The sequence below is a fragment of the Rhinoderma darwinii genome, chromosome 2, assembly GCF_050947455.1.
Source record: "Rhinoderma darwinii isolate aRhiDar2 chromosome 2, aRhiDar2.hap1, whole genome shotgun sequence".
NCBI lineage: Eukaryota > Metazoa > Chordata > Amphibia > Anura > Rhinodermatidae > Rhinoderma > Rhinoderma darwinii.
Window position 1 is genome coordinate 410,449,805 of NC_134688.1, and position 27,553 is coordinate 410,477,357.

Genomic DNA, 27,553 nt, shown 5'->3' on the forward strand with positions numbered 1-27,553 from the left:
TAGCTGCTAGCGGCATCATCGGCCATGGGAGGTGTCGCCTGGCCAGGGCGCTTTTAAAACAAGCAGGGGAAGGGAGCCAGCGCTGCGCTCCCTTCCACCTGCTGTACACCCGGGCCCTGCCACACAGTACCCCTGTATACAGCACCCCCACATTGTAGAAACTTACCTCCAGCGTACAGCGATTCGTTTGAATTACATAAACTCCTCCTCCTCACATGCACTCTGCGCTGTGAGGAGAGCGTGAGTGACTGTAGACAAGGCCATCACTCGGGACACATTCCAGTGATGGCCGTGTATTACCCGGCCCCATAGACTTCTATGGAAGCCGGGCGGCAGGGTGAACGGCCAAAAATAGGGCATGTCCCATTTTTTGACGCCCGGTTTTCCCGGCCCGTCAAAAAATTGGTTGTGTGAATAGCCCCATTAGGGGTCTATAGTTCCTATTGCAGCCGGGTGACAGCCGTTTTATGAACGACCGTGACCTGGCCAGGAAACCCTGTCATGTGAATAAGGGCTAAGGCATGCCCCTTACCCCCGGTCCAGTTCGTCCGTGGTTCAAAATGCCGCCCCCCATTTTCGGCTAGGTGGCGCCGCCTGAGGCTGTCGGCTCACCTCGCCTCACGGCAGGTGCGGCACTGGTTCAAGGGCACAGCGCAGGTTCATCTTCATGCTTTTAATGTTAGTATATTGGATGCTGCAAGGACTGGGCTTAGGAAATGAATGACCTCTGGTTATTTGTATTACTCCTAGAAATATACTGAATACTATTTTGGGTTATACTCAAAACGTGTCTTGGTAGCAAATGACAACCGCTGAATATGAATATGTAGATGAGTCCTGCCCAGTCATATACATCCTCCAAGAATAAGACTACGTCACAGCAGGCATTCTGTCTCTCTCTTCTTCTATGTGTATGAAATAAGAACGAAGCAATCTCACTGCAGAATCGGTAATTAATTCCTCACTTTCACACTAATAATTCGCGACAATTTATTAGCACTACGTAAACATTGCCAGTGACAAAAATGGCGTCCGCGTTGTCATCGGTATCCAGGGCCAGCGTCAGCCAATCACCACAAAGAAGTAAAGAATATAACCTAGCTGTCAGTCACGTGTATAACATCACGGGCATAACTCCGCCCAACGGAAGGGAGTGTGGAGCTAAAAAATAAAATCAAAACAAACCGAAGTAGTCAGTGAGGCGGGCTGGCTGAACCGGGAGGAGTGCGGACAGGTAACCAGCATTGTCCGGGTCAGCATGTGTCCTGTGTACATTGAGATCCGGTGTGAGTGTAGTGTGCAGGGAGCTGAGTGTGCATCATTGTAGCAGACTGACCGCTGGTGTCATAGATGCCTTGTCACAGTATCAGTAGGTCTCTTGTGATGCTGATAACTGATGTACGAGGCTTTACGTCACATTGCAGTACAGTACAGGGCATTACATTACAGTACAGGGCATTACAGTACAGTACAGGGCATTACAGTACAGTACAGGGCATTACATTACAGTACAGGGCATTACAGTACAGTACAGGGCATTACAGGGCATTACATTACAGTACAGGGCATTACAGTACATTACAGGGCATTTCATTACAGTACAGTACAGTACAGGGCATTACAGTACATTACAGGGCATTTCATTACAGTACAGTACAGGGCATTACATTACAGTACAGGGCATTACAGTACGTGGCATTACATTACAGTACGGGGCATTACGGTACGGGCGTTACAGTACAGGGCATTACATTACAGTGCATTACAGTACAGTGCGGGGCATTACAGTACAGTACGGGGCATTGCATTACAGTACAGGGCAGTACAGTACAGGGCATTACAGTACAGTGCGGGGCATTACAGTACAGTACGGGGCATTACAGTACGGGGCATTGCATTACAGTACAGGGCATTACAGTACAGTGCGGGGCATTACAGTACATTACGGGGCATTACATTACAGGGCATTACAGTACAGGGAACTACATTACAGGGTATTACAGTACAGGGCATTACATTACAGTGCATTACAGTACAGTGCGGGGCGTTACAGTACAGGGCATTTCAGTACAGTGCGGGGCATTACAGTACGGGGCGGGGCATTACAGTACGGGGCATTGCATTACAGTACAGGGCATTACAGTACAGGGCATTACATTACAGTACAGGGCATTACAGTACAGGGCATTACGGTACGGGCGTTACAGTACAGGGCGTTACAGTACAGGGCATTACGGTACAGGCGTTACAGTACAGGGCATTACATTACAGTACAGGGCAGTACAGTACAGGGCATTACATTACAGTACAGGGCATTACATTACAGTACAGGGCATTACATTACAGTACAGGGCATTACAGTACAGGGAATTACAGTACAGGGAACTACATTACAGGGTATTACAGTACAGGGCTTTACAATGCAGGACATTACGTCGTTGGGCAGCACAAGTTTGCTGTATCCATTGTGTAAGATTTTGGTGCTAGCAGATTCTCTATGCCCTGATGGTATTGACTGTGTTGCACTTCATACAGATTTGTACATTAGGGGGCATAGTGGAGCATGGTGAACAAATCACGGGTAGGAGCACACAGCTATCTGCCTGTTATATGTTTTTTTTTAATAGTGTTATATGATTTTATGTTACATATTATAAAGCTGTTATTTCCCTACATCCTGAGATTCCTATACTGGCGACGTGTCTGAACATCAGTGGATAGAAAGAAAAACAAATGTATTATGTCAGCACCATCTTGTTTACTGAATGCTGTAATGCGGAGTGAATGTCAGCTGTCTTTCCATGTTGTTATTTTTATTGTCATGCTTATATTAGAGGGTGTGGTGTTCATTCTTTGGATAACAGGAATGATATACATGTCACATGTAAGGGAATTACGGTAGGACTTATTTGGTATTTAACCTGACTGTATACAGTCTCATTTATTTTAAGCTGGTAATGAGTGATGAGTTTGCAAGGCATTATATTTATCATTTGAATGGGGCTGAGCTGCAATACCACACACAGCCTGTGGACAAAGTGACCGTACATTCTCCAATTGTAGGGACACACCACAAACTGGTAACACCCAGCTGTAAAAAAAATGTAACGCATTAATTTAAAGGGGTCATTCAGTCATAAAAAAAGTGATGGGCCTATCCTTCGGATAGGCCATCAATATCTGATGGAAGTCAGACTCTTGGCACCCCCGCCGATCAGATGGTTTGAAGAATTATGTGCGCTGCTTCCCTTTTATTTCCTACCTCCTCGTACTGTGAATCGCCGATAGACTCGTAGCGGTTATTCACAGTATTCCACTTGTAGCGGTTATTCACAGTATTCCACGTGTAGCGGTTATTCACAGTATAAGGGTATGTTCACACGATGAGAGGCATTTACGTGTGAAAAGACAGACTGTTTACAGCTGCCTCGTTTCACACGTAAATGCTCCTCGTAATTTACGAGGCGTCTGGACGCTCTGAGACGCTCGTAAATCTTGAGCTGTGCTTCATTGAGTTCAATGAAGAACAGCTCAAATTACGTGGCAAAGAAGTGCCCTGCACTTCTTTGCCGAGGCAGTCCATTTACGCATCGTCGTTTGACAGCTGTCAAACGACGACGCGTAAATTACAGGTTGTCTGCACAGTACGTCGGCAAACCCATTCAAATGAATGGGCAGATGTTTGCCGACGTATTGCAGCCCTATTTTCAGACGTAAAACGAGGCATAATACGCCTCGTTTACGTCTGAAAATAGGTCGTGTGAACCCAGCCTTACAGCGTTCTTCCATTCACTTCAATGGGTGGAGACTGTAATGCTGTGAACCGCTACTACAAGTGTCGACAATTCACAGTAAGAGCAGTGACCGTAAGGCCTCATGCACACAACTGTGTTTGGCCGGGGATACACGGACAGCTTGTCAGCCGCGTTTCCCGGACCGAACACAGTTCAGGGAGCCGGACTCCTAGCATCATATTTATGTTGCTAGGAGCCCGGCTCCCTGAAATGTGTTCGGTCCGGGAAATGCGGCCGACATGTGGTCCATATATCACGGACCGAACACGGTCGTGTGCATGAGGCCTAATGAAGGGGAAGCAGTGCTCTTACCAGCACCGTGGCCCCTTCAAAACAGCTGATCGGCAGTGGTGTTGAGACTTGGACCCCTACAGATCAGATGTTGACGGCCTATCCTCAGGAAAGGCCATCGCTTTCTTATGACTGGTCATCTCCTTTAGTACTGGTAAACTCCTTTATACTTTCAGATATCCTGATTCCACTGTTGGTGACATCTTGCCCCCTCTTCAGCGCTGGGCCTGGACTGCAGGCAGAACATATCAATACGGGGCACCAGCGGGCAAGTTGAGTGCATGATGTGAGCACAACATTTTGCTGTAGAGAGGGACCATTGTTTGATGCATTCAGCTGCCGTCACACCTATGCACATACACGTTGACATTGGTCAAAGTCCTTTTTAAATTCTCTATACTTGGTTTTGGTCAATCATGGGAAATATTCAGTTTTTAATACGAGAAAATCGAGATTAGCTTTAGGATTGTAGCACATAAAATAACAGCTCTTGGAAATTAGTTATAGCTACAAAGAAACTGCAAAAATGAGGTCACTGTATGACAAGGATGGTGAATGATCTGATTATATAAAGGAATGCTTTTCATATGGAATGGGAATAAATTATAATTCCATGCTGCTGAAACCTCAAAGCAAAGTACAACTTGTAGTTTACATATTATGTTAGACCTCCTTTGTTCATTCACTTTCCGTTTTTGGCCTAGATTATAGCTGCTCATGGGGTGGAGGTCCCTTCTCCATATGCACTTATGCCCACCACCACACTTTTCATTTGGTGCAAAATACTGGTGTGCACATGCCACAGCCATAAGTTGTCTTTATTATGTAGTGTGCACCATTTTTATTAGTTTGCTGCAATTTGAGTTGAATTTCAATAAAGATATTACATATTTCACAATTTTAATTTACACTAAAGGGACTTTTATACATTACATCTGGTAAGGCTCCTTTAAATTTCCTTTGCAATTTTGCCAACCCAGATATGCAAAAATAGTAAAATTTTCTTGCAAATTCCATCTATAATAGTCTAATATCAATACTTGTAAGAAAGAACAGGGAAGTCTATTGTAAGTTTATCCAAAGCATTGTCTGTTGATGCTGAATGTTTTATCCACGTGATAAAGGGAATTTTCAGGTCCCGATATGTCATGCTATTATGTGTTTGAATAAACAAAGTATTCTCCATCAGTTCTTTATAGGCTGGGTTCACACTTAGCGTAAATACTGCGGATTTTCCAGACCGTTTTTCATTGCGGAAAATCCACATCATAAAAAATAGCAGCAGAGTGGATGACATTTTAACAAATCTCATCCACACGCTGTATAAAAAAAACAGCCGAAAAAACGTTCATAAATTGAGCTGCGGTTTTGGTGCTTTTCTGTTGCGGGTTTTCCCCATTCAATTCAATGGGGAAGTTAAAACCCGCAAAAAATAGCAGATGTTGTGACTTTTTCGCCACAAAAATCACAAGTAGGGAAAAAAAAATCTCATACTTACCCAGAACTCTCTGTGTCCAGCCCGACCTCAATGGAAGACGTTTCATCCCATGTGACCGCTTCAGCCAATCATAGGCTGCAGCGGTCACATCGGATGAAATGTCATTTCAGGGGGCCGGGCTGCAGGAGGTCGGAGGGACTCTTCGCCATGGCTACGGGTAAGTATGGTTTTGGTGTTTTGGTTTTTTTAAGTTCTATTTTTCGCACCGGACATTCTGGACGAAAAACTGTACCACAATTGTGCACTCAGTGTATCCGCCCTGTGTGAACATACCCTAGTAACATTGTCCATTCTCTTTCCTACTCTTCTTACACTTTCCTTTCACCGCCTTGAAAGCATTTAGGGTAGTGAATCCAGAATCCTTTTCTCTCGGGAAGATTGTTCAGTTAAAGAGGTTCGCAATTTACATACAGTAGGCTGACATTGTAAGGGCTCATTCAGACGAGCGTAATACCCGTCCGTGTGCTGTGTGTTGAAATCACACGGCACACAGACCCATGCAATTCATTGGGGCCATTCCCACATGCATGATTCTTCACGCATGTCCTATATTGGTGCACATTGACGACATCCGTGTGCTGTCCATGTTTCACGCATCAAATACTTCGAAAAGCAGAGAAATAAATAAAAAAAAAAAATGAAGTGCTTGCACGTATGTGAAAAACACATGCACCGTGAAAAGCTCACTGATGCCAATATGCAATGCACACAGGGTTGCCAACCTCCACGTCAAAAATTTATGGACAACTGAGCTAAAATTCACGGACAGACCAAAATTTTTACGGACACATTACAAAATCATTGCGTGTGCAGTGTGCTAGGAGTAACTCACCAGTCACAGCTCCGCTTGTAGCTTTCCCATGATGTTTTCTCTAATTAGAGTCGTTTATTTTCCCTCTTTTTTTTCTCCATCTGACCCAGACCACTGTGACGACTTATTCCAGCCACGTCTCATCTCTGCAGAATTTGACACACGGACATGTTGGTTTCTTGCTGTTCTACACCTATACCCCATCCTCTAAACAATCTCGTAATCCAGATGATAATAATGATCCCTTCGTGCTCGACACAATAAAAGTGCCCCACCAGTAACCGTGCTCCCTGCAGATAACACCACACACAGCTCCCCCTTGTATATAGCACGACACAGCCTCCCTTGTATATAGCGCCACACAGCCCCCCTTGTATATAGCGCCACACAGCCCCCCCCTTGTATATAGCGCCACACAGCCCCCCCTTGTATATAGCGCCACACAGCCCCCCCTTGTATATAGCGCCACACAGCCCCCCCTTGTATATAGCGCCACACAGCCCCCCCCTTGTATATAGCGCCACACAGCCCCCCTTGTATATAGCGCCACACAGCCCCCCCCCTTGTAGATAGCCACACAGCCCCCCCTCCCCTTGTAGATGGCGCCACAAAGCTCCCCCTTGTAGATGGCGCCTACCGCTACCACTCTCCGATCTGCCTGACACGACTCACCGTCAGGAGGAGGAGATGGTCATGCAGCGAAGCAGCGGAAGATCACTTTTGACTGGGTTCAGTGATGGCACAGGACTGGACCTGTGTCACCTGACCATGTCAGGTGACTGGATTGGTGCACTCCCTGCACTTGGCAGCGGCCGGCCTGCATATTTTCAGATTCTACAGAATCTGAAAATATGCCTGGCCGCAGCCTACTATTCCTTTGCACTGCAGATGTACATTTTGGCGCATGCGCAGTGCAAAGTTCCGGGAGACTGCAGAAAAATCCCGGATGGTGCTTTTTTCTGCCGGACGCTACGGACGGCAGAAAAAAAAACAATTTTTGCGGACTGTCCATAAATTTACAGACGGTTAGCAACCCTGAACGCACACGGACAAGAAATGTAGGAAAAACGCTGCGTTTTTTACACGCGCAAATCGGACAAGCTCGCCTGAATGCAGCCTAAGGGGAATTGGTCATTGTGGAGGTGATTTAATTCATTAGACATAAGTGACTTTTTCTTAAAGTATCATTAGAGGTGAAGTTCAGGACAGATACAGATCACACAAGCGTACGACTGTAGACTAATTCTTACTCTGGAACAGCAAGTATAATATTGATTTTTAGTTCAATTAAATGCGTATAAAACCAGCAGCATGTCAAATTGTTGTTCCAAAAATGCAGCAGAATTGATGCACAGTAACGTAGCAGTTTTTCGGCCGGAATGTTCCCTGCAGAAAACAGCAGGTACAAAAAAAAGCCTACACTTACCCATAGTCGACGCGTCCCTCTGACGTTTCATCGAATGTGACTGCTGTAGGGATGAAACTTCATCCCTGGATGCCGGGCTGGACGCAGAAGTAGAGAGATCTGCGTAAGTATAATGTTTTGGGTTTTTTTTTCGTTTTTTTTTCTGAATTTGCTTTTCCGACACAAAAATCCCAACATCTGCTATTTGTTGCGGGTTTTCCCCATTGAATTTAATGGGGAGGTAAAAACTGCAACAGAAAACCAGCGATTCTGTATCATAAATTGACATCCTTCAGATTAAAAAAAGCACCGCAGGTCATTTTATGAATTTTTTTTTTCGGCGGATTTATTACGCAGCTTGTGGATGAGATTTGTTCAAATCTAATCCACCTTGCTGCTACTGTATTATGGTGCAGATTTTCCGCCATGAAATACGTTGCAGATAATCCGCAGTGTTTATGCTACATGTGGACATACCCCCACACGCCATAGTGTATGGCGGCTGCACTGAGGCACATGTAATCCCGTTGCTCCGTACTTCAGAGCCATAGGACTCTGTGTGCCACTATATGTGCCTTCTAATGGCGCTGCATTATCAACATCCAATGGAACATGCCACAATAATTTTTTTCTATTGGATTTACACGGAATTCAACCAAAAAAAACATAAATACAATGGCATAGCAAGGCCCCATAAACTTCTGTTGGGGCTGTATTACGGTTGTGTACTGAGCCTGTATATTGAGTCCCTGCGGCTTCGTACTACAGCCTAGAAACACTCTATGCCTCTGTAGTAAACCGGTGGCCTGTAGAGGGTACATTATGGCCATAAAGAATTCTATAAGCGCTGGATCACCGCTCTGTACAACTCAGGAGTTGTACGGAGCCCTAATAAGGTCATTTACGTGGGACCGTAGTCCTCACGTACGCTAGGGCGGATGTTTCGTTTACCTTTTACCATGTCGAAGTGAAATTGGGAACCCCTAACTGCTAGGTCGCATAGCGACGGATGTGCCTGCTCGCTTAGGAGTCACACTCATACCTGTATGGGCACCCTTATGCTAAATAAAATGTCGCCACATATATTCCAGTGAGTGTAAGCCTTGATGTGTGGATCCAGTTGTCTGTTTTCCATTCCCACATAATAGCAGATTCTGCGGTTTTGTTGTAGGGTAATATTCAGTGTTTTTCTGTGTGTGACAGCTTGCCTTGAGCATGATCAACTGTAAGCCACTTACCACTGATCCCACATGGTTTATTTGAGGAGAATTGAACTGTTCATCAAGAAAGAAATCTTCACATACAATTTTAATCTGTCTAATCCTCTAACCAAGAAAATCTGCGTGACAAATCTCTTGTATGTGAATTTAAATAATGGAACGCATAAATGGCCATCTATTGCATTGTGTGACGTTTTATACTGTGTGGTCCAATCTTTTACTTTTTTTTTGCATACTGTTGCGACAATATATATCTGACCTTACTGGGATGCTAACATTTATCTAGTATATTAGCTGTCGGCCCCCTGCACACGTGGCAGATTTTGTGCTCACTGCAGAAACCACTGCGTCACAAAACTCGTAAAAAACGGCCCGAAAAGGCCTCCCATTGATTTCAATGGGAGGCGGGGGCAGAGGAAGAAGGGACATGCCCTATCTTCGGGCATTTACGCCTCTGACCTCCCATTGACTTCAATGGGAGGCAGAGAAAGCGTATTTCAACGGCGCGGGCGAAAAACGCCGCAAAAACGCTGCGAAAAATGCAGTGAAAATCGGCGTGCAGGAAGAGGAAAATCTGCCTCAAACTTCCAAACGGAATTTTGAGGCAAAAATTTCGCCTGCAAAAAACTCTTTGTGAACATTATGCTGTTGTGGAAAATCTGCTGTATTTACGGTACGTGTGAACTTGGCCTAAGGCTCTGTTCACATTGTGCGTTTTTTTTTGCGTTTTCAAATGCAGCCAAAAGAAACGCTGCTTAAAAGGCATTCATTTTTTAACTGTTTTAGCTGTAATCTGCATTTTAATTTAATGGTCATGCTCATAGGCTTACTGCTGGAACACAAAAATGCGTGGGTATTTAAAAATACATGCTTTTTTTACAAAAACACAAGTTTTTCAGATGAGTAATTACAAAACAAAAAAAGCACAGTGTGAACCCAGTTTAATAGGTGGGGAAACCTGGCTGCGTTCAATTCCCCTGCAGTGCCACCGCAGAGAAAATCAACCATTACCCTGTACCCATTGAAATGAATAAGTTGTTAGTGTAATTACGGGGTAAACCCCAGTCCCTTCCACGTTATTTTTTTTCTAAATCCGTTTGGGGTATACAGTTAGGCCCTGTGCACACAGAGTTTTTTGTGCTGATTTTGATGCGGAAATGTGTGTGGCAGCAGCTTATACGCCTCTCCCCATTGAGAACACATGCACTTTCTGGGGTGTTTGGTAGGAATGTCTGTCAGCCGACAGCTATGTTAGATGTATGGCCACCGTTAGTAAAAGTAACTTTTTCCCATACATTTTCCATTTCATTCAGGAGCTTACATTTCTGGAGGTTCTTTATCTGCAGTAATCCGAATTTATTACATGAGACAGGACTTGTATGAGTGTAACTAATGAATGTAGTCACTCCCTATGCGCATTCCTGTGTGGGCTGTACTGAATATATATGGTTGTAATCTCCACCACAATGAATTAGAGCTGAAAACCCCCTTTAATTCATAATCTCAGAATGCTCCTTTTTTTATTTTTGTATTCCCTAAATAGAGACACCATAAAAAAAATACAGTGAATCTGGAATTTATATTTGTGTTTTCTTTTACCACCACTTAGGATCAGAAATGGATCCTGACAATCTGTGCCTTGATTCACTAACGCTGGATCCTGATAAGCTGAATTTAAAGTAAGTATGTGTGATTTGTAAAAAACAAACTGGGTGACATTCTGTAGAAGGAGTGTGAGTAATAGAAAAAACTAAGGCCTCATGCACACGAACGTATTTTTGTCCTTCCGTAAATACGGGTCCGGTGTCACCCGTATTCCACCCGTATTTATGGGCACGTTTTCGCTGCAAAATTGCACTGCAGTAATCGGCAGTCCTTCTCTCTATCAGTGCAGATTAGAGAGAAGGGACAGCCCTTTCCGTAGTAAAAGTAAAAGAAATTCATACTTACCCGGCCGTTGTCTTGGTGACGCGTCCCTCTTTCGACATCCAGCCCGACCTCCCTGGATGACGCGGCTGTCCATGAGACTACTGCAGCCTGTGATTGGCTGCAGCGGTCACATGGGCTGAAACGTCATCCCAGGAGGCTGGACTGGAGGAAAAAGCAGGGAGTTCTGGGTAAGTATGAACTTTTTTTTTTTTTTTTTTTCTTTACAGGTTGATCTATATTGTGATCGTTAGTTTCTGTCCAGGGTGCTGAAAGAGTTACTGCCGATTGTTTAACTCTTTCAGCACCCTGGACAGTGACTATTTACTGACGTCGCCTAGCAACGCGCCCGTAATTACGGGTGCACACACGTAGTCACCCGTAATTACGGGAGCCCCATAGACTTTTATGGGCCTGCCCGTGTCGTAATTACAGCCTGAAATAGGACATGTTAAATATTTTTCAACGGCACAGGCACCTTCCCGTAAGCATACGGGGAGGTACCTGTGGCCAATAGAAGTCCATGGGCCCGTAAAAACGTGCCGTAATTACGGGAGTTTTTACGTTCGTGTGCATGGGGCCTAACTCTGACATTTCATCTTACTGGACACAAGAGTACTCTATTGTCTTATTTTTACATTTATAATATTATATTATTGTTTTATATTAAAATATTTAAATCCCAAGTTTTACAGTAAACCAAAAAGCCCAACGACCTATGATTACTAATAGTATTCCATTGCAAATAATGGCAGTGTTTATGTAACGTGTAGGGTTATTCCCAATTCAGACCTTTAGAGTATCCTATAAATGTCTGATAGATGTAGGTACCAGCTCTGGGACCCATACGTATCTCCAGAATGGAGGCCACCCAACAACCGCTGCATCACAGCAGAAAATGAATAGAGAAGGTGGCCGGGCATGTGTTACAGTTTGTGGGTATGTGGACCTACTTGGCCGCACCGCCGTAGCAGGGAGGCAGCTGGCCAAACAACAGGGAACCCCAGCAATACAAAGTACCGCACAAGGGTACCTGGATGGTCTAGACAGTGGCCGCAGCTCTGGCACAGATGGAGGAGGGTGCAGCAGGTAACGCCAGATGTGGCGGATAACAGCAGGTGCCGTGACGAATCCCTCTGGACGTGGCAGATGACACAGGACGTGGTGGATGACACAGCACGTGGCAAACAGCAGGTGCAGTAGACACAACTCCAACTAGTAGGCACAGCAACAAGGACACCGCACGGGATACAGGAACAGGTAACAGGGCACGGGTAATAACTGGAATGGGAACTCTAAGGCTGGGTTCACACGAGCATGTTACGTCCGTAATAGACGGAACGTATTTCGGCCGCAAGTCTCGGACCGAACACACTGCAGGGAGCCGGGCTCCTAGAATCATAGTTATGTAGCCCTACCCCATGTAGGTCGCTTCATCAAGTGAATGCACAATACACTTAGATTGCTATCAAAAGGATATTGAGACCAAATGAAAAAAGTCTAAAAAAAACTCTAATTTTTTTGAGGGGATGGAAAACAATTGCAATTCCGCCATTGTTTTTTTTTCTTATATTTTACACTATTTACCGGCGTATGAAGGCTGTATGAAGGCTTGTTTTTTGCAGGATGAGTCCTATTTTTTAATGACACCATTTTGGGTTACATAGGACATATTAATTAAAGTTTTTTGGGGGGTGAATAGAAAATAAGTCTATTTCATTGTTGCGTTTGTTCACATTCTTCACTGTGCGGTATAAATAATGGGTTGTGTGTTATAATGCTTGTTATTATACGGGTCTTTGCAATTGCAGCGTTACCAAATATGTAGAAGAATTTTTTTAACACTTTTGCACAATAAAGTAACTTTTTCTGTGAACACTTTTTTTGTAGTGAGCTTTATTTTATTATTTTTTTGTAATGAGTATTATTTTTTTGTCTCACAGGGCGAGATTGCTACTATAATACTTTGGTATACTCCGTAAATAGCCATGGCAGGTCTGGAGGCCAAGGGGATCCCCGTAATCGCGGGGCACTGATGGGGTGACAGAGGGAGCCTCCTCCCTCTGTTGCCACTTAGATGCCACGCTCGCTTTTGAACGCAGCATGTGAGTGGTTAGATAGCCAGGATCAGAATTGACTCTGATCTCAGACATTGCAGCAGGATGTTGGCTGTATATTGCAGTTGGCACCTGCTTTTGATGGCGTGGGCACAGCTTCAGTTTCCGTGCCATCCACTGGACATTTATTCACTGGACATTATCTGCCTTATTTACTAAGTAACTTTGTAAATCCATTGCTTTACTGTTTGAGCTAAATCATTTTTTTTTTATGTCTAAAACTAAATTCTGCATTTTGGTTTCCTGTTACTAGAGACAGGTGCATTGATGGAGATTAGGGGACATCATAAAAAAAATAAAAGAATTGAGAAAACAATATAACATTCTGTCCATGTGTTTTTAAACTTTCCAACATCTACCCAGGAAAATGTGAGTTGACGATTGAACGCTAGATATAGTTTCTATGGATATATATAATTAGCCAGACAGATGTATAGTTACAATGCTTGATGTTTTGTACGTTCCCAGCACTGTGGATAACTGACAGATATGGACCGGACAGAATAGATCTCATGCATGACCAGCACAACGCTGTGGAATGTATTGATGGATTGTGTAAGCAGCGTATTAACTCAGGCGTGTGATTAATATGTCTGCCTTTGTACTATTCCTATTCAGCTCCCTATTAGTGAGTTTATGTGGGGAACAAAGGGTGGGAAATCACAAGGAGAGGCTTACAAGTGGCGGAGTTTAGTGAGGAATCTGGGACAAATTGCTGTGCACGCTGCCGCTGATGAATATGGTCTTTGTATTTCACCACTAGTCCTACAAGACAGAAGAGGTCTCTGGCTTCACCATTGGAGAAGAATAGAAAATACAGAATAGATAAAGAGATATATATATATATACCTTCTTCAATAGCAAAAGTGATATAAGGGGGATGTTCATGGAAGGTCTTGCACTTCTAGACCATCGTATATGACTATTGAATCCTAAAGTAGACCATATGCCGATCATCAATAATTCAAGCGACTGCAAGGTGACTTTATTGTCCCTAACAATGTCATCGCACAATTCCAGCATGTTGTACATTTATGGACAAATCTCTCCTATAATGCTTACTTTGTTAACAAAACGATTATTTGCTGTTTTTGTAATGTTGCTGAAATAAAGATGTAAAAAAACCGGAACAAATACGTACATGTGAACTGTGCAAAAACAGAACATGCATTTTTAGAATCAACATATTCTTTGGACTAAAAATGGTACCAGTACGGATCCGTTGGCGCATGCTGCGTATTGAGAAAAACATTCGCATAAAAGAAAAAAGGAAATGTGAATAAAACCAAGGTCATTTGAGCTGATTTTACCAAATGAGTGATGACTCAAATGAGGAATAAGGAATTCCCTAAGACGAAAAAAATTTGCCATGTTACACTTAGCCGTGTAAGTATCCGTAGTATCTTTTATCTAGCTGTCCCCATCCGTTTCATATTGATAGAGAAGTTCTACTAGCATCAAGACACGAGCAACCATGTCTCAGTTTCATCGTGAAGATGATGCTAGTACGCAAAATGTCATCTTAAGCACCACATGCAAATCTCAACATGCAAACATGTCCGCCCACAGACAAAAATAAAAAAATGTGATGGATATTATATATAGAAGGCTATGGTCGGTTGTCAGAGTGGGGTGTCGGGTGTTAGTAATTGGTTATCACATGGGTTGTCGGTGAGTTGCCATTTTTTTAGAGTGGGTAGTCCGAGTCGGTTGTCTCAAACTTTCTTTGATAATCTGTACACAGGTGTATAAACTATTTTACATTAATTTTCCATTTTTTTGATTCTGATGTATGTTTCTAAGGCTTAGTTCACATCAGCTCGGGATCCATTGCATGAGGAAAACCATCGGTGCCTGACTGAACCCATTGACCTGATTGGGCTCTGTAGGCTCTCCGTCAAGGTTTCCGTCATTTTGCTGGACATAATAGCGCAGCATGCTCCTACGCAGATGTGAACAGCCACTAATAAGGTCTTTTTCTCCCTTTGAAATCCTGACTGTTTCTTACTGGCAGCCATGCATTTCAGTAGTTGTTATGCCTTCCAGCAGAGATCAAGGTTTTGCATTCAGCATCGGATATACATTTCACTCTATAACCTAATCCTGCATCCTGTTTTCTGGGCATTAAAATTAAAGAGACATCTGCAGGGCAAATATGTTTATCTGTCTTTAAAATACCAGAATAATGGCTGCAGTACCGTTTCCTCCAGCGAGAGCCGGAGGTCCCCATACGTTGCCTGGTGTGTTGTTTGAGAGGACAGCTTGAAGGCTTAGCACCAGGAGACTGGTACGTTTTACATTATTAAACTACAGATTAAAGCAGCACAGATGCCTTAGCGATGGTTAATGCCATGATAAATTATGCTGCATTTTAGAGTGGGATTCGGAAATGTCAGGCTTCTATGCCTGTGTTCCATTTTATGTATTGCATGCAAAAAAACACAGTGTAATGCAGTGCTATACAGCTTACCTCCCCAAAAAAAGTCACAGAGCTGTATGACATAATAGTACAATATATATGAATGTCTAGTCCAGTCAAGTGACAAATATGCATAATTGTGAATAGTAAGATGTAAAAAACAAATACATAAAAATAAATAAAATGAGGAAAATAGTACAACAGTAAAAAAGTTATAACACCCCCCCCAAGAAAACATACCTGTACTCACACCTCCGAACCCCCCCCCCCCTCACACACCCACACACCCACACACACACACACACAGTGGCTTGAATGCATTTTCGATGAGTCAGATGCTGAGACATTAATATGTTCATATGGTACCCCAAACACTCACAAATTATTGCTGCCCGACAATTCTTGACTTTTCTACACTGGCCCTGTCTGCTCTTCCCCTTTACCCAAAAATTTCTGTACTTGGATGATTATCCCCAATGTGCAGAGGCCCATTCACATGAACGTGAATCTCATCCATGTTCTGTGCATGGAAATCACGCACAGCCCACGGACCCATTGATTTCATTGGGGCTGTTCACACATGCAAGAGTTTTTGCGCAGCGATAGTCCGCTGCGTGAAACGAACTGCATGTCCTATATTGGTGCGTTTTCACGCACCTATGCGCCCATTGAAGTCAGTGGGTGCGTGAAAACCACACACAGCACACGGATGCACAGCAGTGTGCTGTGCACGATTTGTGCATCAATTCCATTTAAAAAAAAATGCTTTGCGAGTGCGTGGAAAACACATGTCAATCGCAAAGCACACTGATGCAAAATGCAATGCACATGGACCAGATTTACGCATGTTTTTTACACCCGTAAATCTGTCACGCTCGTGTGAATGTAGCCTAATGGTAAGGCTCTCTTCACATTACGTTTTTGCCATCTGTCGAAGGTATATGTTAGACGTCGGACATATGCCTCTGATAGGAGGCTGCAACTTATCCCACTGTATAGGCCCGTACCCCCTGGGCAGAGCACTACCTAAAGCGCTGTGCCTGGGGGAAGCTTCTGACATCTGTGTCCATATATGAACGGTGATGTCAGGAGCTTTCCCAGTGCCAAAGTCTGTGGGCAGAGTGCTTCTGATGTATTGGAAAGCTCCTGACATCACTGTTGGGACAGTGATGTTAGGCGCTGGCCGTTGTATACGTTTAAGGTATACCTGTGACACATGCCATACAGTGAAATTTGTCACACAAAGGCTCCCATGTTAAAAAAAAAAAAACGATCCCGCGCGCTATAGGTTGTTGTTGCTTTTTTGCAGCATCCCTGAGGATGGGGAAGTGTCGTTTTACTACACTATTCTATCCTTCAAAAAAAGGTATACTGACATATGCCAGTCTGACTGAGACCAAAAGGACAGTCTTTTAGTCTCCGTCAGGCTAATAAAGTTCTATGGACATTTTATCATGTACATCGGGAGCTTTTCCAAAGAGTTCCTAAGGGAGGGAGATGCATTTAAAACTCAATTGAGGTCTTTGTTCTCTGCGTTATATCGATTGTCCTCTATTAAAGGGTAACTACATGTCAAAAGTTTAATCGTGACGTGTCAGAAGTTTTGATCGGTGGGGGGTCCGAACACTGAGACCCCTACCAATCGATAAAACAAAGTGTCAGAAGCGCTCGTGTGAGCACTGTGCCACTTCGTTTCTGATTGGCTTTTCCTGGAAACCCAAGCTAGCGGTATGCGGGCTCATAGACTTTCTACAGTATGGACAAGGCTGAAAAAGGTTCTAGATACTCTGAAGAGAGCACCGCAATGCTCAGCTTTATTTTATAAGAGCAAACAAACATTACTTAAAGGGGTTTTCTGAGTTAACACTTTTATGTATCAGTGCTTTTAACCTCTGAATGTGATTACATTTGTAATCCCCTTATTGTATCAAAATTGGCCCGGTTTCCCGATGCTGCCATGGGGCACATGACTGGTGATGTCACTCTCTTTGCCCCCTCTGTTTACGAGCCTTATACTTATCGCGTGGTCAAACTGTTAAAAGTATCTGCTTGGTAGACGGCTCGTCACTAGTGACATGCCGTGTATGGGCTGTTCTGTTATACAGTCAGGAACGTGCATGCGTGGTCCCTGCTGTTTTCTCGCTTGTCCGCTTGACAAGCGGATAGGTGATAATGACACAGGATAGGTGATAATCCTATATATGATTGACTGTTTTGGTCCTCACTAGACGTGTTTATTTGGAGGGGATTCTATTGTAGAAAGTGTAGTCCGTGTTCCATGTGATTGCTTATCCCCAAGATATCCACAATACGTATATTTGTGTTCCAGCTGTCGACCTGTCATGCAGCAAGAAACGTAAACATACCTGGTTTCCTTTAATGGCAGATTGTGCTGCATTAAAGAGATCAGGCTCACAGAGTGTCACCGCGATCCTCCTGAAGTGAGGGGGCTTAAATGATTGGCTCCAAGTCACAAAAAGTGCTTAACACAGCACTCAAAGTGAGTACTGTGTTAATCACTGGCACCCAAATGCTGGAATCTTACTTTCTGCATTTGCTATGGAAACCGGTGATGTCATTGTGATGTCACAGGACTCCAACTGTAACACATGGGGGAGGAGCATGCTGAAAGGACATGATCTGCGTCTTCCCAGCATTCCTCTATATGCAGATGACTCCTAATAGTGATCTAATGGCCAGCAGACAGTAAGTAGATCACTATTATCTGTGATCTGCATGCAGAAGAATGCTGGGAGGACACGGATCATGTACTCCCAGCTTCATCCAGACACAGAAAAAAAAAAGGAAAAATCCATTCAATTGCATAAATTTATCATAAAAAATAGTAGATAAAAAAAAAAAAAAAAAATTATGTAACCCCGACCCAGCCAGGGACTATTTTTTTATTTTTTTTAACATGGGTTTTATGGATACATATAATAATGCATCCATATCACAAAATATGTTATATCAAATCCACACAAATTATTACTTATCATTAGTGTTGGTCTCCCTCGCCCTGCCCATATCTGCTCTTATGTTTACAGTAAAGATTTCAATGCACAGGTTTTTTTGCATCCATTATCAAATCCCACAAACCGCCTTATGCAATAGAAAAAAATGAAGACCTTAGTTCTCGGGCAATGATGTAGGTTGGGCAAAGTGCATATATTTGGTATCGTTATACAAGGAAGGGAGCAGGAATTATTCTGTGACAAATTTGTTTGCTTAAACTAATTGTTAAATTTATTTAAAAAAAAAAAGACAATTGCATTTTTTTCTCTCCTATTTTCCCCATTTTCCCCTATATAAAGCTTAAAGATACCGGTTCTGTCTTGGAACTACATTAAAGCCCCATCTGTGCCCTAAAAATAGAGCAAAAACTATTTGGCCAAAGTATAAAAATAAATAATGTGGTATTCCAAAAGGTGACGTTTTTCTGTGGACATTCAGGCATCCAAAGGCCTTTCTCTTGAAAGGGTTAAGAAATGAAAGGGACAAGTGTACTTTTAGGCAATGTGTTATAGCTTGCCATTTTTGTTTTTTTTCCCCCTGGAATTCTTTAGTCGGTGCATATTTGCTTTCCAGGATAATAAAAGAAGGATTTTATGACCACCGTGAACCATAAGTATGGGATTTTTGTTTCTTAGTGTTGCACACAAAGGCTGGGATTGTGCTGGGATTAATAAGTTTTCTGGTACAGCATTTCTTTGGGAACGTAAGATTAGCCCATTTTAGATCTGTCCCCGTCGCAATTGCTTTGCCTGTAACATGATGGAAAGGCACAGTGAAGAACGTTCTGATATGGATGTCTTCTCGCTGCCCAGTGTTGAGACCCGGGTGCGCTCAGATAGCCTGGGCAGCGCTGGTTCATGCGGCAAAGTTGTACTGCGTCAGAGAGTGGCTCAGCTGATGACCTGCATGGAAGACGTCAGTTCTGATGATGACCTGCATGAGGAACTTTCTCGCTCAATTGATCAAGCGTTTCTAATCTGTGGCAAAAAGATTCCCCCGAAAATGCTGGATCTCAGGTTTAATTACACAGGATACTTTTGCTTTTAATTGTTTGATTATCAAACATTAGTCTGATAAAGTGTTATGGCAGGAATATGTGCATATACCCACTCTGAGACCATCATTTATCTGTATACCTTTTGCTTACATGTTTTTTTTTTTTTTTGTTTTTTGTTTTTATAAATCTGGTTTACATTTGCTTTGGTTGGTTACACATGTGTATTATTGAATTAACTTTGCACTAAGCCTTTGATGTTATTCTAAATTCTAATAATTGTATATTTCCTTGAAGATTGCAAGTTCTTACTTGGAATGTGGGAACAGCACCTCCTCCTAGAGACCTCAGCTCCTTATTGCTGCTTGACTCTTTAGGTTCTAATATTGATCTCTATGTTATTGGGTAAGTATTTATATTATGATTTTAAAATCCTTATTACATATATATTATAGCTGATCTCTTGCTAAGTTGAAAGGTTTTATTATAGTTCATATACTTTATATTAGTTTTACATTTATAAAATGTCATTATTTGCACTTTATTTTAAGAACTGAACAAAGTGTGTGTGTTATAATAATTCCTCAAACTTTGGTGTGCATTCCTTCTAACTGTCTTCTAATTCTTGCCTACCTACCCAATGTATGTTATTAAAGTGCAGCTAAATGTTTGACAAACTTCTGACATGTCATAGTGACATGTCAGAAGTTTGGATTGGTGGGGGTCCGAGCACTGAGACCCCCACCAATGACCAGAACGAAGCAGCTGAAGCGCTCGTGTGAGCTCTCAGCCGCTTCGTGTCTGTTCGGCTTTTTCCGCAAATAGGCTTTCTATTGAGTGTACACCGATACATTTATTTCCGGAAAAAGCCGAACAGACACGAAGCGGCTGAGAGCTCACATAAGCGCTTCAGCTGCTTCGTTCTAGCGATTGGTGGGGGTCTCAATGCTCAGACCCCCACCAATCCAAACTTCTGACATGTCACTATGACATGTCAGAAGTTTGTCAAACGTTTAGCTACACTTTAAGATTTAGGGAACGGATGGAAGGGAGTATGTAGTCTGTAACCTTGATGACATAGGTCTGCATAGGAACTGCAGACCAAAAACGGTAGACTTTTAATCGAGGTTATTTGTAAAATGGTTTCATTTTTTATTTTAGATGCAGCAATAAATCAGATGGGCAGAGCCCTTGTTCAAGGGCTGAAAATTTATATTACATTTCTCATCTTCATCCAATTTTTGGGCTGTTATTAACATGCTGCATTGTATAAAGCCTTATAATTGGGCTTTAAAATGTCACTTTATATATATTTTTTCCCATTAGGGCATGTGTATTTTACTGGGTTGATCAGATGTTGTCGTACATAAGGCATGGTCTATACATTTCTGCTCATGAGATCATTATGCAATGCTGAAAAAGATGTTTGTGTGTGTTTTAGGTTGCAGGAGGTAAATGCCAAAATTGTAAACTTTCTATCCGATTTGGCTTTCGATGATCCATGGAGTCTATTTCTCATGGATGTTTTGGCTCCTCTTGGCTATGTCAAGGTAAAAAATATTTTAATTGTATCTGCTCCAATACATCTTCTCCCTTATTTATGTTGAACATGCTGTTCTGTTATAAATCTGAATGTGACTGTTCATATTGAATAATATATGGTTTTGTGGGAAAATATTCAGTATAATTTATTAACTGGAATTCCTACTCCCTCTAGACCTGGGTCCAGTGGGCGGTCCTATTCATTGATTGACAGCAATACCGGTGTAGGATCACATGGCTGTCAATCACTGAGTAGGACTGCCCACTGGACTCCTAAACAGTAGTCTGTATATCAACCTGCTCAGCTCCTCCAGCTCTGTGACATGCAGCATACCATGCTTCAGTTTCAATGCCAGTCATAGGTATTTTATATTTAAACAGGAGCTGCACTTTATATTTATTAACAATTTAAACTAAGTGATAAGAACAAATGTACCAAACAAACAGAAAATATCAGAGTGCAAAAATGGCAAGCAGCTGTGATGTGGTTCTTAGCACTACTAAAAGTTGGCGCCAGGTGAGTGGGCGGATAAAACACTAGTTGGGGAGCACCTGCACATACCGTTATAATCACATGATACATGTCGTGATGAAGAGCCTCATGCAGGAATCGTACTACCCCACATGCCACCTTTATTTTAACTAGCCCTGTCTTTTTCCAAATATACCTATTTTTGCTTTCTACTATGTAATATAATATTGCTTTTATTCTTTCATGTTAAAGGCGTTATGCGGGGACCAAAAAGTATTCGCAGTTTACTCACTGCAGTATGTGAGTACACTCTCTAATATACATTCCGGTATGTATATTAGCGAGTAGGGATGTCACGATACCAGAATTTGGACTTCGATACCAATACTTCGTTTAGTATTGCGATTTCGATGCCAATTCGATACTTTGCCAACAATAATAATAATTTTAAAAAAAGTTCTTCCATTTTCTGATGTGACGCGCGAGGTGGGATGATGAATTTAACCTCCACGTGCCTCACATTAATAGTAATTAACCCCATCATGTTTCTCAGTCATAATGGGTTAATATGTAAGGTACAAAGGCATTTGACACTGTCCCCCATAGACGCCTAATGGGTAAATTAAGGACTATAGGTTTAGAAAATATAGTTTCTAATTGGATTGAGAATTGGCTCAAGGACCGTATCCAGAGGGTTGTGGTCAATGATTCCTTCTCTGAATGGTCCCCGGTTATAAGTGGTGTACCCCAGGGTTCAGTGCTGGGACCACTATTATTCAACTTATTTATTAATGATATAGAGGAAGGGATTAATAGCACTATTTCTATTTTTGCAGATGACACCAAGCTATGTAATATAGTTCAGACTATGGAAGATGTTCATGAATTACAGGCAGATTTAAACAAACTAAGTGTTTGGGCGTCCACTTGGCAAATGAAGTTTAATGTAGATAAATGTAAAGTTATGCATCTTGGTACCAACAACCTGCATGCATCATATGTCCTAGGGGGCGCTACACTGGCGGATTCACTTGTTGAGAAGGATCTGGGTGTACTTGTAAATCATAAACTCAATAACAGCATGCAGTGTCAATCAGCTGCTTCAAAGGCCAGCAGGATATTGTCGTGTATTAAAAGAGGCATGGACTCGCGGGACAGGGATGTAATAATGCCACTTTACAAAGCATTAGTGAGGCCTCATCTAGAATATGCAGTTCAGTTCTGGGCTCCAGTTCATAGAAAGGATGCCCTGGAGTTGGAAAAAATACAAAGAAGAGCAACGAAGCTAATAAGGGGCATGGAGAATTTAAGTTATGAGGAAAGATTGAAAGAATTAAACCTATTTAGCCTAGAAAAAAGAAGACTAAGGGGGGACATGATTAACTTATATAAATATATTAATGGCACATACAAAAAATATGGTGAAATCCTGTTCCTTGTAAAACCCCCTCAAAAAACAAGGGGGCACTCCCTCCGTCTGGAGAAAAAAAGGTTCAAGCTGCAGAGGCGACAAGGCTTCTTTACAGTGAGAACTGTGAATTTATGGAATAGCCTACCGCAGGAGCTGGTCACAGCAGGGACAGTAGATGGCTTTAAAAAAGGGTTAGATAATTTCCTAGAACAAAAAAATATTAGCTCCTATGTGTAGAAATTTTTCCTTCCCTTTTCCCTTCCCTTGGTTGAACTTGATGGACATGTGTCTTTTTTCAGCCGTACTAACTATGTAACTATGTAACTATGTAACTATGTAACATGATGGGGTTAATTACTATTAATGAGAGGCACATGGAGGTTAAATTCATCACACCTTGTACCCCACAATAAGTGAAAGAAAGCAGTTTTTATTTTATTTTTACAGCGTACACATCATAAATGATGCAAAAAAATTATTGTGCAGGTTATTACGGCCGCGCCAATACCGAATGTGTATTTTATGTATTGAGACTTATTTTAATGTTTATTTTAAAAAAAGGTGTATGTGTATTTATTTAACATTACTTTGTTTTTACTTTATTTTTAAACTCTAATGTACTGCCATATATCTGTATACTGATAGTAATGTCCCGGCAGATATCTATATTACAGTACATTAGCCTGTGTACTGATAGTACACAGGCAGTTGTTAGGACATACCCAAGTATGCCCTAACAACAGGAAATATGGTAGGCAGGACAGTCCTTCAATGGACCCTGGGCTGTCTGCCCATATATGGTATGTCCCTCAATCGCGTTACAGGAATTCCCTGTGACGCGATCCAAGGGGCAACCCCCTCTTCATTTTCCCCTGAATGCTGCAGTCAGCTGTGATCGCAGCATTCACGGGAATAACGGCGGAGAGGAGAGGCTTCTCTGATCTCCACCGTTATAGAGCGGGGCTGCGGCTGTGTAGTACAGACATTGCCCCGGTCCTGACAGGAAGTACGCGCGTGGTCAGCATGCGGAGATGCGGCTGGCGCTGCACTAATGACCGGCGGTTCAGGCACTGAAGACAGAACATGGGGGTGTTTTGTAGTGCGCCCGCCATGTTCTGTTTTCAATGCTGGCGCTCATTAGTACAGCGCCGGCCACATCATCCTGACCCCGTGCACATGTCAGGACTCCGGAGCGGGCGATGGCTGTATTACACAGCCGCAGCCCCGCTCTCATACATTCATGTGTTACTATACTGAGCTGTGCGGCCGCACAGCTCAGTATCGAAATACATGAAATAACTGTATCGAACCGTTAGGGGTTGCAGAGTATCGAAACAGTATCGAAGTTTCGATGCATCATGCATCCCTATTAGCGAGTGTACAAACATACTGCAGTTAGTACATTGGTAATACTTTTTGGTCCCCGCATAACCCCTTTAAGGCATAAGGATGTGTAATGGGATGGCACACTTATGCCTACTTCTTCAGATTCCATAGTTTACACAGTAACCTGGACTTTATAATCTTATATCAAATTTTTCTTAGAAATTCCAAAGCCTTTTTTTTTTTTTTAAAAGTGTATTTTCAAAACTTTTGATATGTTATAGGGACGCATCAGAAGTTTTGATCGGTGGGGGTCCGGGTGCTGAGACCCCCACAATCACTGAAGTGTAGGGGCAGAAGCGCTCAGCCAAGCGTTGGGCACATTCGGCTGTGATCAGCTCTCTCGTCACCCTGAAGATGACTCCCATAGTACGTCTGTTCCGGCTCAAAGAATGGGCCCTGCTAGAACATATGGATGGGGTTCTCTTCATGAGTCCTATAGTGGAAGAACAGCTGTACACCTCCTGCTTTTGCTCCTATTTTACAGTTTGCATTGAATATATCTCATCATTTCTTTTTCCCTAGCTCTCGTCTATTCGGATGCAAGGTCTCCTCCTGTTAACTTTTGTAAAGCACAAGCACATTCCTTACATACAAGACATTCGTACCAATTACATTCGCACTGGGATCTATGGCTACTGGGTAAGTGCCTCAGAGATTGTACCGTCCACATTTGTTTTAGGAATTAATAAGCAACTGATTTGTGTCAAATGTTGAATGTTCGGAACATTGCATAAACCAAACGTGTTGTCCTGGCCAGGGTTCAGTAAAGTTCTCTTTGCTATAGAACATGTTAACAAAGTTTCAAAATTTCAAAATTATAGGAATACACGAGAGAATCCTACATATACACATTTAGATGTTATAAAAATCATGTTTCATCAATTAAGTAGAACAATAATGGAAACGTATGATATACTGTGCACATTTTCTTGGTACAGTGTAATTTAGATAAAACTTAATCATTTAATAATGAAACATCATGCGACTTCCTAATATTTTATTTTGAAGATCTTTAATTTCTGTCAGTGAAATTTAAAACCTGTCCTGGCCAAATAATGCTCTCACCACAAAGTGTTGCTACAATGTATAAGTGAATAGGAGCAGAGTTGCAGTACTGCAGTACGGCCGCTATACAGTATACGGAGCCTTCTACCACTGCAAAACATACGGTGCCCGGAGGCAGCCAGAACAGCTGATCGGTGCGTGGTCCGGTTGTCGGACCCTCACCAATCATATACAAATAACCTATCTTGTGGATAGGTCATCAGTATGAAAAGCCGTCCCGTGACCAGAAAACCCCTTTAGAAACACAAAACGCCTTGATATAATAAAAACGTAATTCCATTCAAAGGTGTACATGAGAATGAATACAATTCGCTACTAAGCTCCCTCTAGTGGTGGCTGCAGGCAGGTAGCGTAATGCAACCATTAAAGAGCGACAGTTCTGCTTCTATTTATGAGGGTCGGCGCCATACTTGCTATACTGCGTCAGTAGATCATTTGGAGACCACTCTTTTTTTTGTTTGTCACTTTTAGGATTTGTGCTGTAGTAAGTGACTGATTATATTTATATGTACCAGGGCAATAAAGGAGGAGTGACGGTTCGCATGTCTGTGTATGGACACATGTTGTGCTTCATGAACTGCCATTTGCCTGCTCACATGGAGAACACAAACCAGAGGCTGGATGACTTTGAGAGGATGCTTGAGGCACAACAGTTTGATGGGGAAAGCATACGCAGCATTTTGGAGCATGAGTAAGTTAGTATATTATGTATTTCAGCACATGGCTATTGCTGTAGGAAGACATACATAGAGCAGTGGTGGGCAAACAAAGTGATTGTCATTGGGAGCTGATCCATTATTTCTAACCATTGTTAAACAAAAAGTATTCCTGCCTATGCAATCACAAAAAGGTGTTTTATTCTTTGTTTTATGGCTATGCTAAATACCAAAATGTTTTCTTATTCCACGTAGTATTGTGTTTTGGTTTGGGGATCTCAACTTTCGGATCGCAGACTTTGGTATCCACTTTATTAGAGAGGTCGTGAATAGCAATAGATATAATCTGCTATGGGAAAAAGACCAGGTAAGTCACCTCAACCTCTCCAACTTAATTCATTACATTTAATGTTATAAGCACATTCCTTATTACGAAAAGTAATATCAGCGCATTCAAATGGTGTATGTTCAAACATAATTTTTTTTAGCAGGTTACATTGTATCCCATCTGATATGGGTTTAGATATCGTTTTCTGAGGGTTTTCTGCAAGTCACATTGCATCATCAGACCGCAATATTCACCAAGAAAGGTTATTCTCATAAATCAATGCATTTTCAAAGAGGGCTCCACAAATGTCCCATTTTATATATTTCTTTGTATGGATGACCATATGGAAACCAGTGGTCAATGCCCCCCAACCCGTTCAGACGTTGGATGTCATCCATTTTTTTTATCGGTGCAAGGGGGTCGGGGAACCTCTCCCTTATATTATTAAAAAAATCCTCCCGATGCGTTTCCTTTTTGCCAAAAGATTCCTCAGGGGAGATGGGCCAAAATCAGCTTTACCTAGAGTCCATAGGTGTTCAAAGAGGTGATAAGGGCTGTCTCATCTTTCAAAAGGGCTTTTCACCATCACAAGCTATAACTAAAAGTAATATTTGTGATCAAATAGGAATTCACCCAGCTATTTCAAGCATTCCTATTGGTAAAGTAGTACATGAATATATGAAACTTTGTTATATATGTTATTCGGGAAAAGTCGGTTTTCCTCACCTTTGCTCGGTCCGTTCCCCTTTCCTTGACTGCAGGCATTCTGTAAATGTTCAGAAACATCCTCGGTCCTGAAACCTGGTCAGGGATCCCCAATACACCGCAGCAGCATGACCGTTTTAACTTTTACAGTACAGATGGTAAACTGACTTTAGCCTGCTAAAAGATGCTCCGCAAGTGGCCCAACAAATCTTATCCAGAATATAACGCCGGGCTGAAATCATGGAATGATCTACCTTCCCTGCCCGTACACCAATCTTCATTGAGTACTAATAAGAGTAGAGGTTCCCTGTAAGAAGAAACCTTTTCCAGGGGTTCCCCTATGGTAATAAGGATGTGAATCGCTAATCTAGAGTAATATGTTAAATAGTAGACTGGTAGGTGATATTGCAACTGAAATTTGTCTTGCTCGGTTTCTGTGAAACTACATGCTGTGAGAGGGGAATGGTAGCGGAAATGTGGAGACTTTGATGGAGCGCT

General features: G+C 42.3%; 1 protein-coding gene across 3 annotated transcripts in view; it reads left to right on the forward strand.

Annotated features, from left to right (window-relative positions):
* Positions 1-884: 884 nt before the first annotated feature.
* The window catches only part of INPP5K (inositol polyphosphate-5-phosphatase K), a 38,160-nt gene continuing 11,491 nt past the window's right edge, over positions 885-27,553 (forward strand). The window contains exons 1-8 of one of the 3 annotated variants that reach the window (XM_075854180.1): positions 885-949; positions 4,262-4,371; positions 10,629-10,698; positions 19,788-19,895; positions 20,932-21,040; positions 24,824-24,940; positions 25,882-26,057; positions 26,278-26,389. In XM_075854180.1, coding sequence (XP_075710295.1) covers positions 10,637-10,698; positions 19,788-19,895; positions 20,932-21,040; positions 24,824-24,940; positions 25,882-26,057; positions 26,278-26,389 — 684 coding nt within the window. In that variant the 5' untranslated portion in view covers positions 885-949; positions 4,262-4,371; positions 10,629-10,636. Of the gene's footprint in view, positions 950-1,040; positions 1,235-4,261; positions 4,372-10,628; positions 10,699-19,787; positions 19,896-20,931; positions 21,041-24,823; positions 24,941-25,881; positions 26,058-26,277; positions 26,390-27,553 lie in introns of those variants that run through there. The other 2 variants (XM_075854179.1, XM_075854181.1) reach the window with 2 other exon arrangements.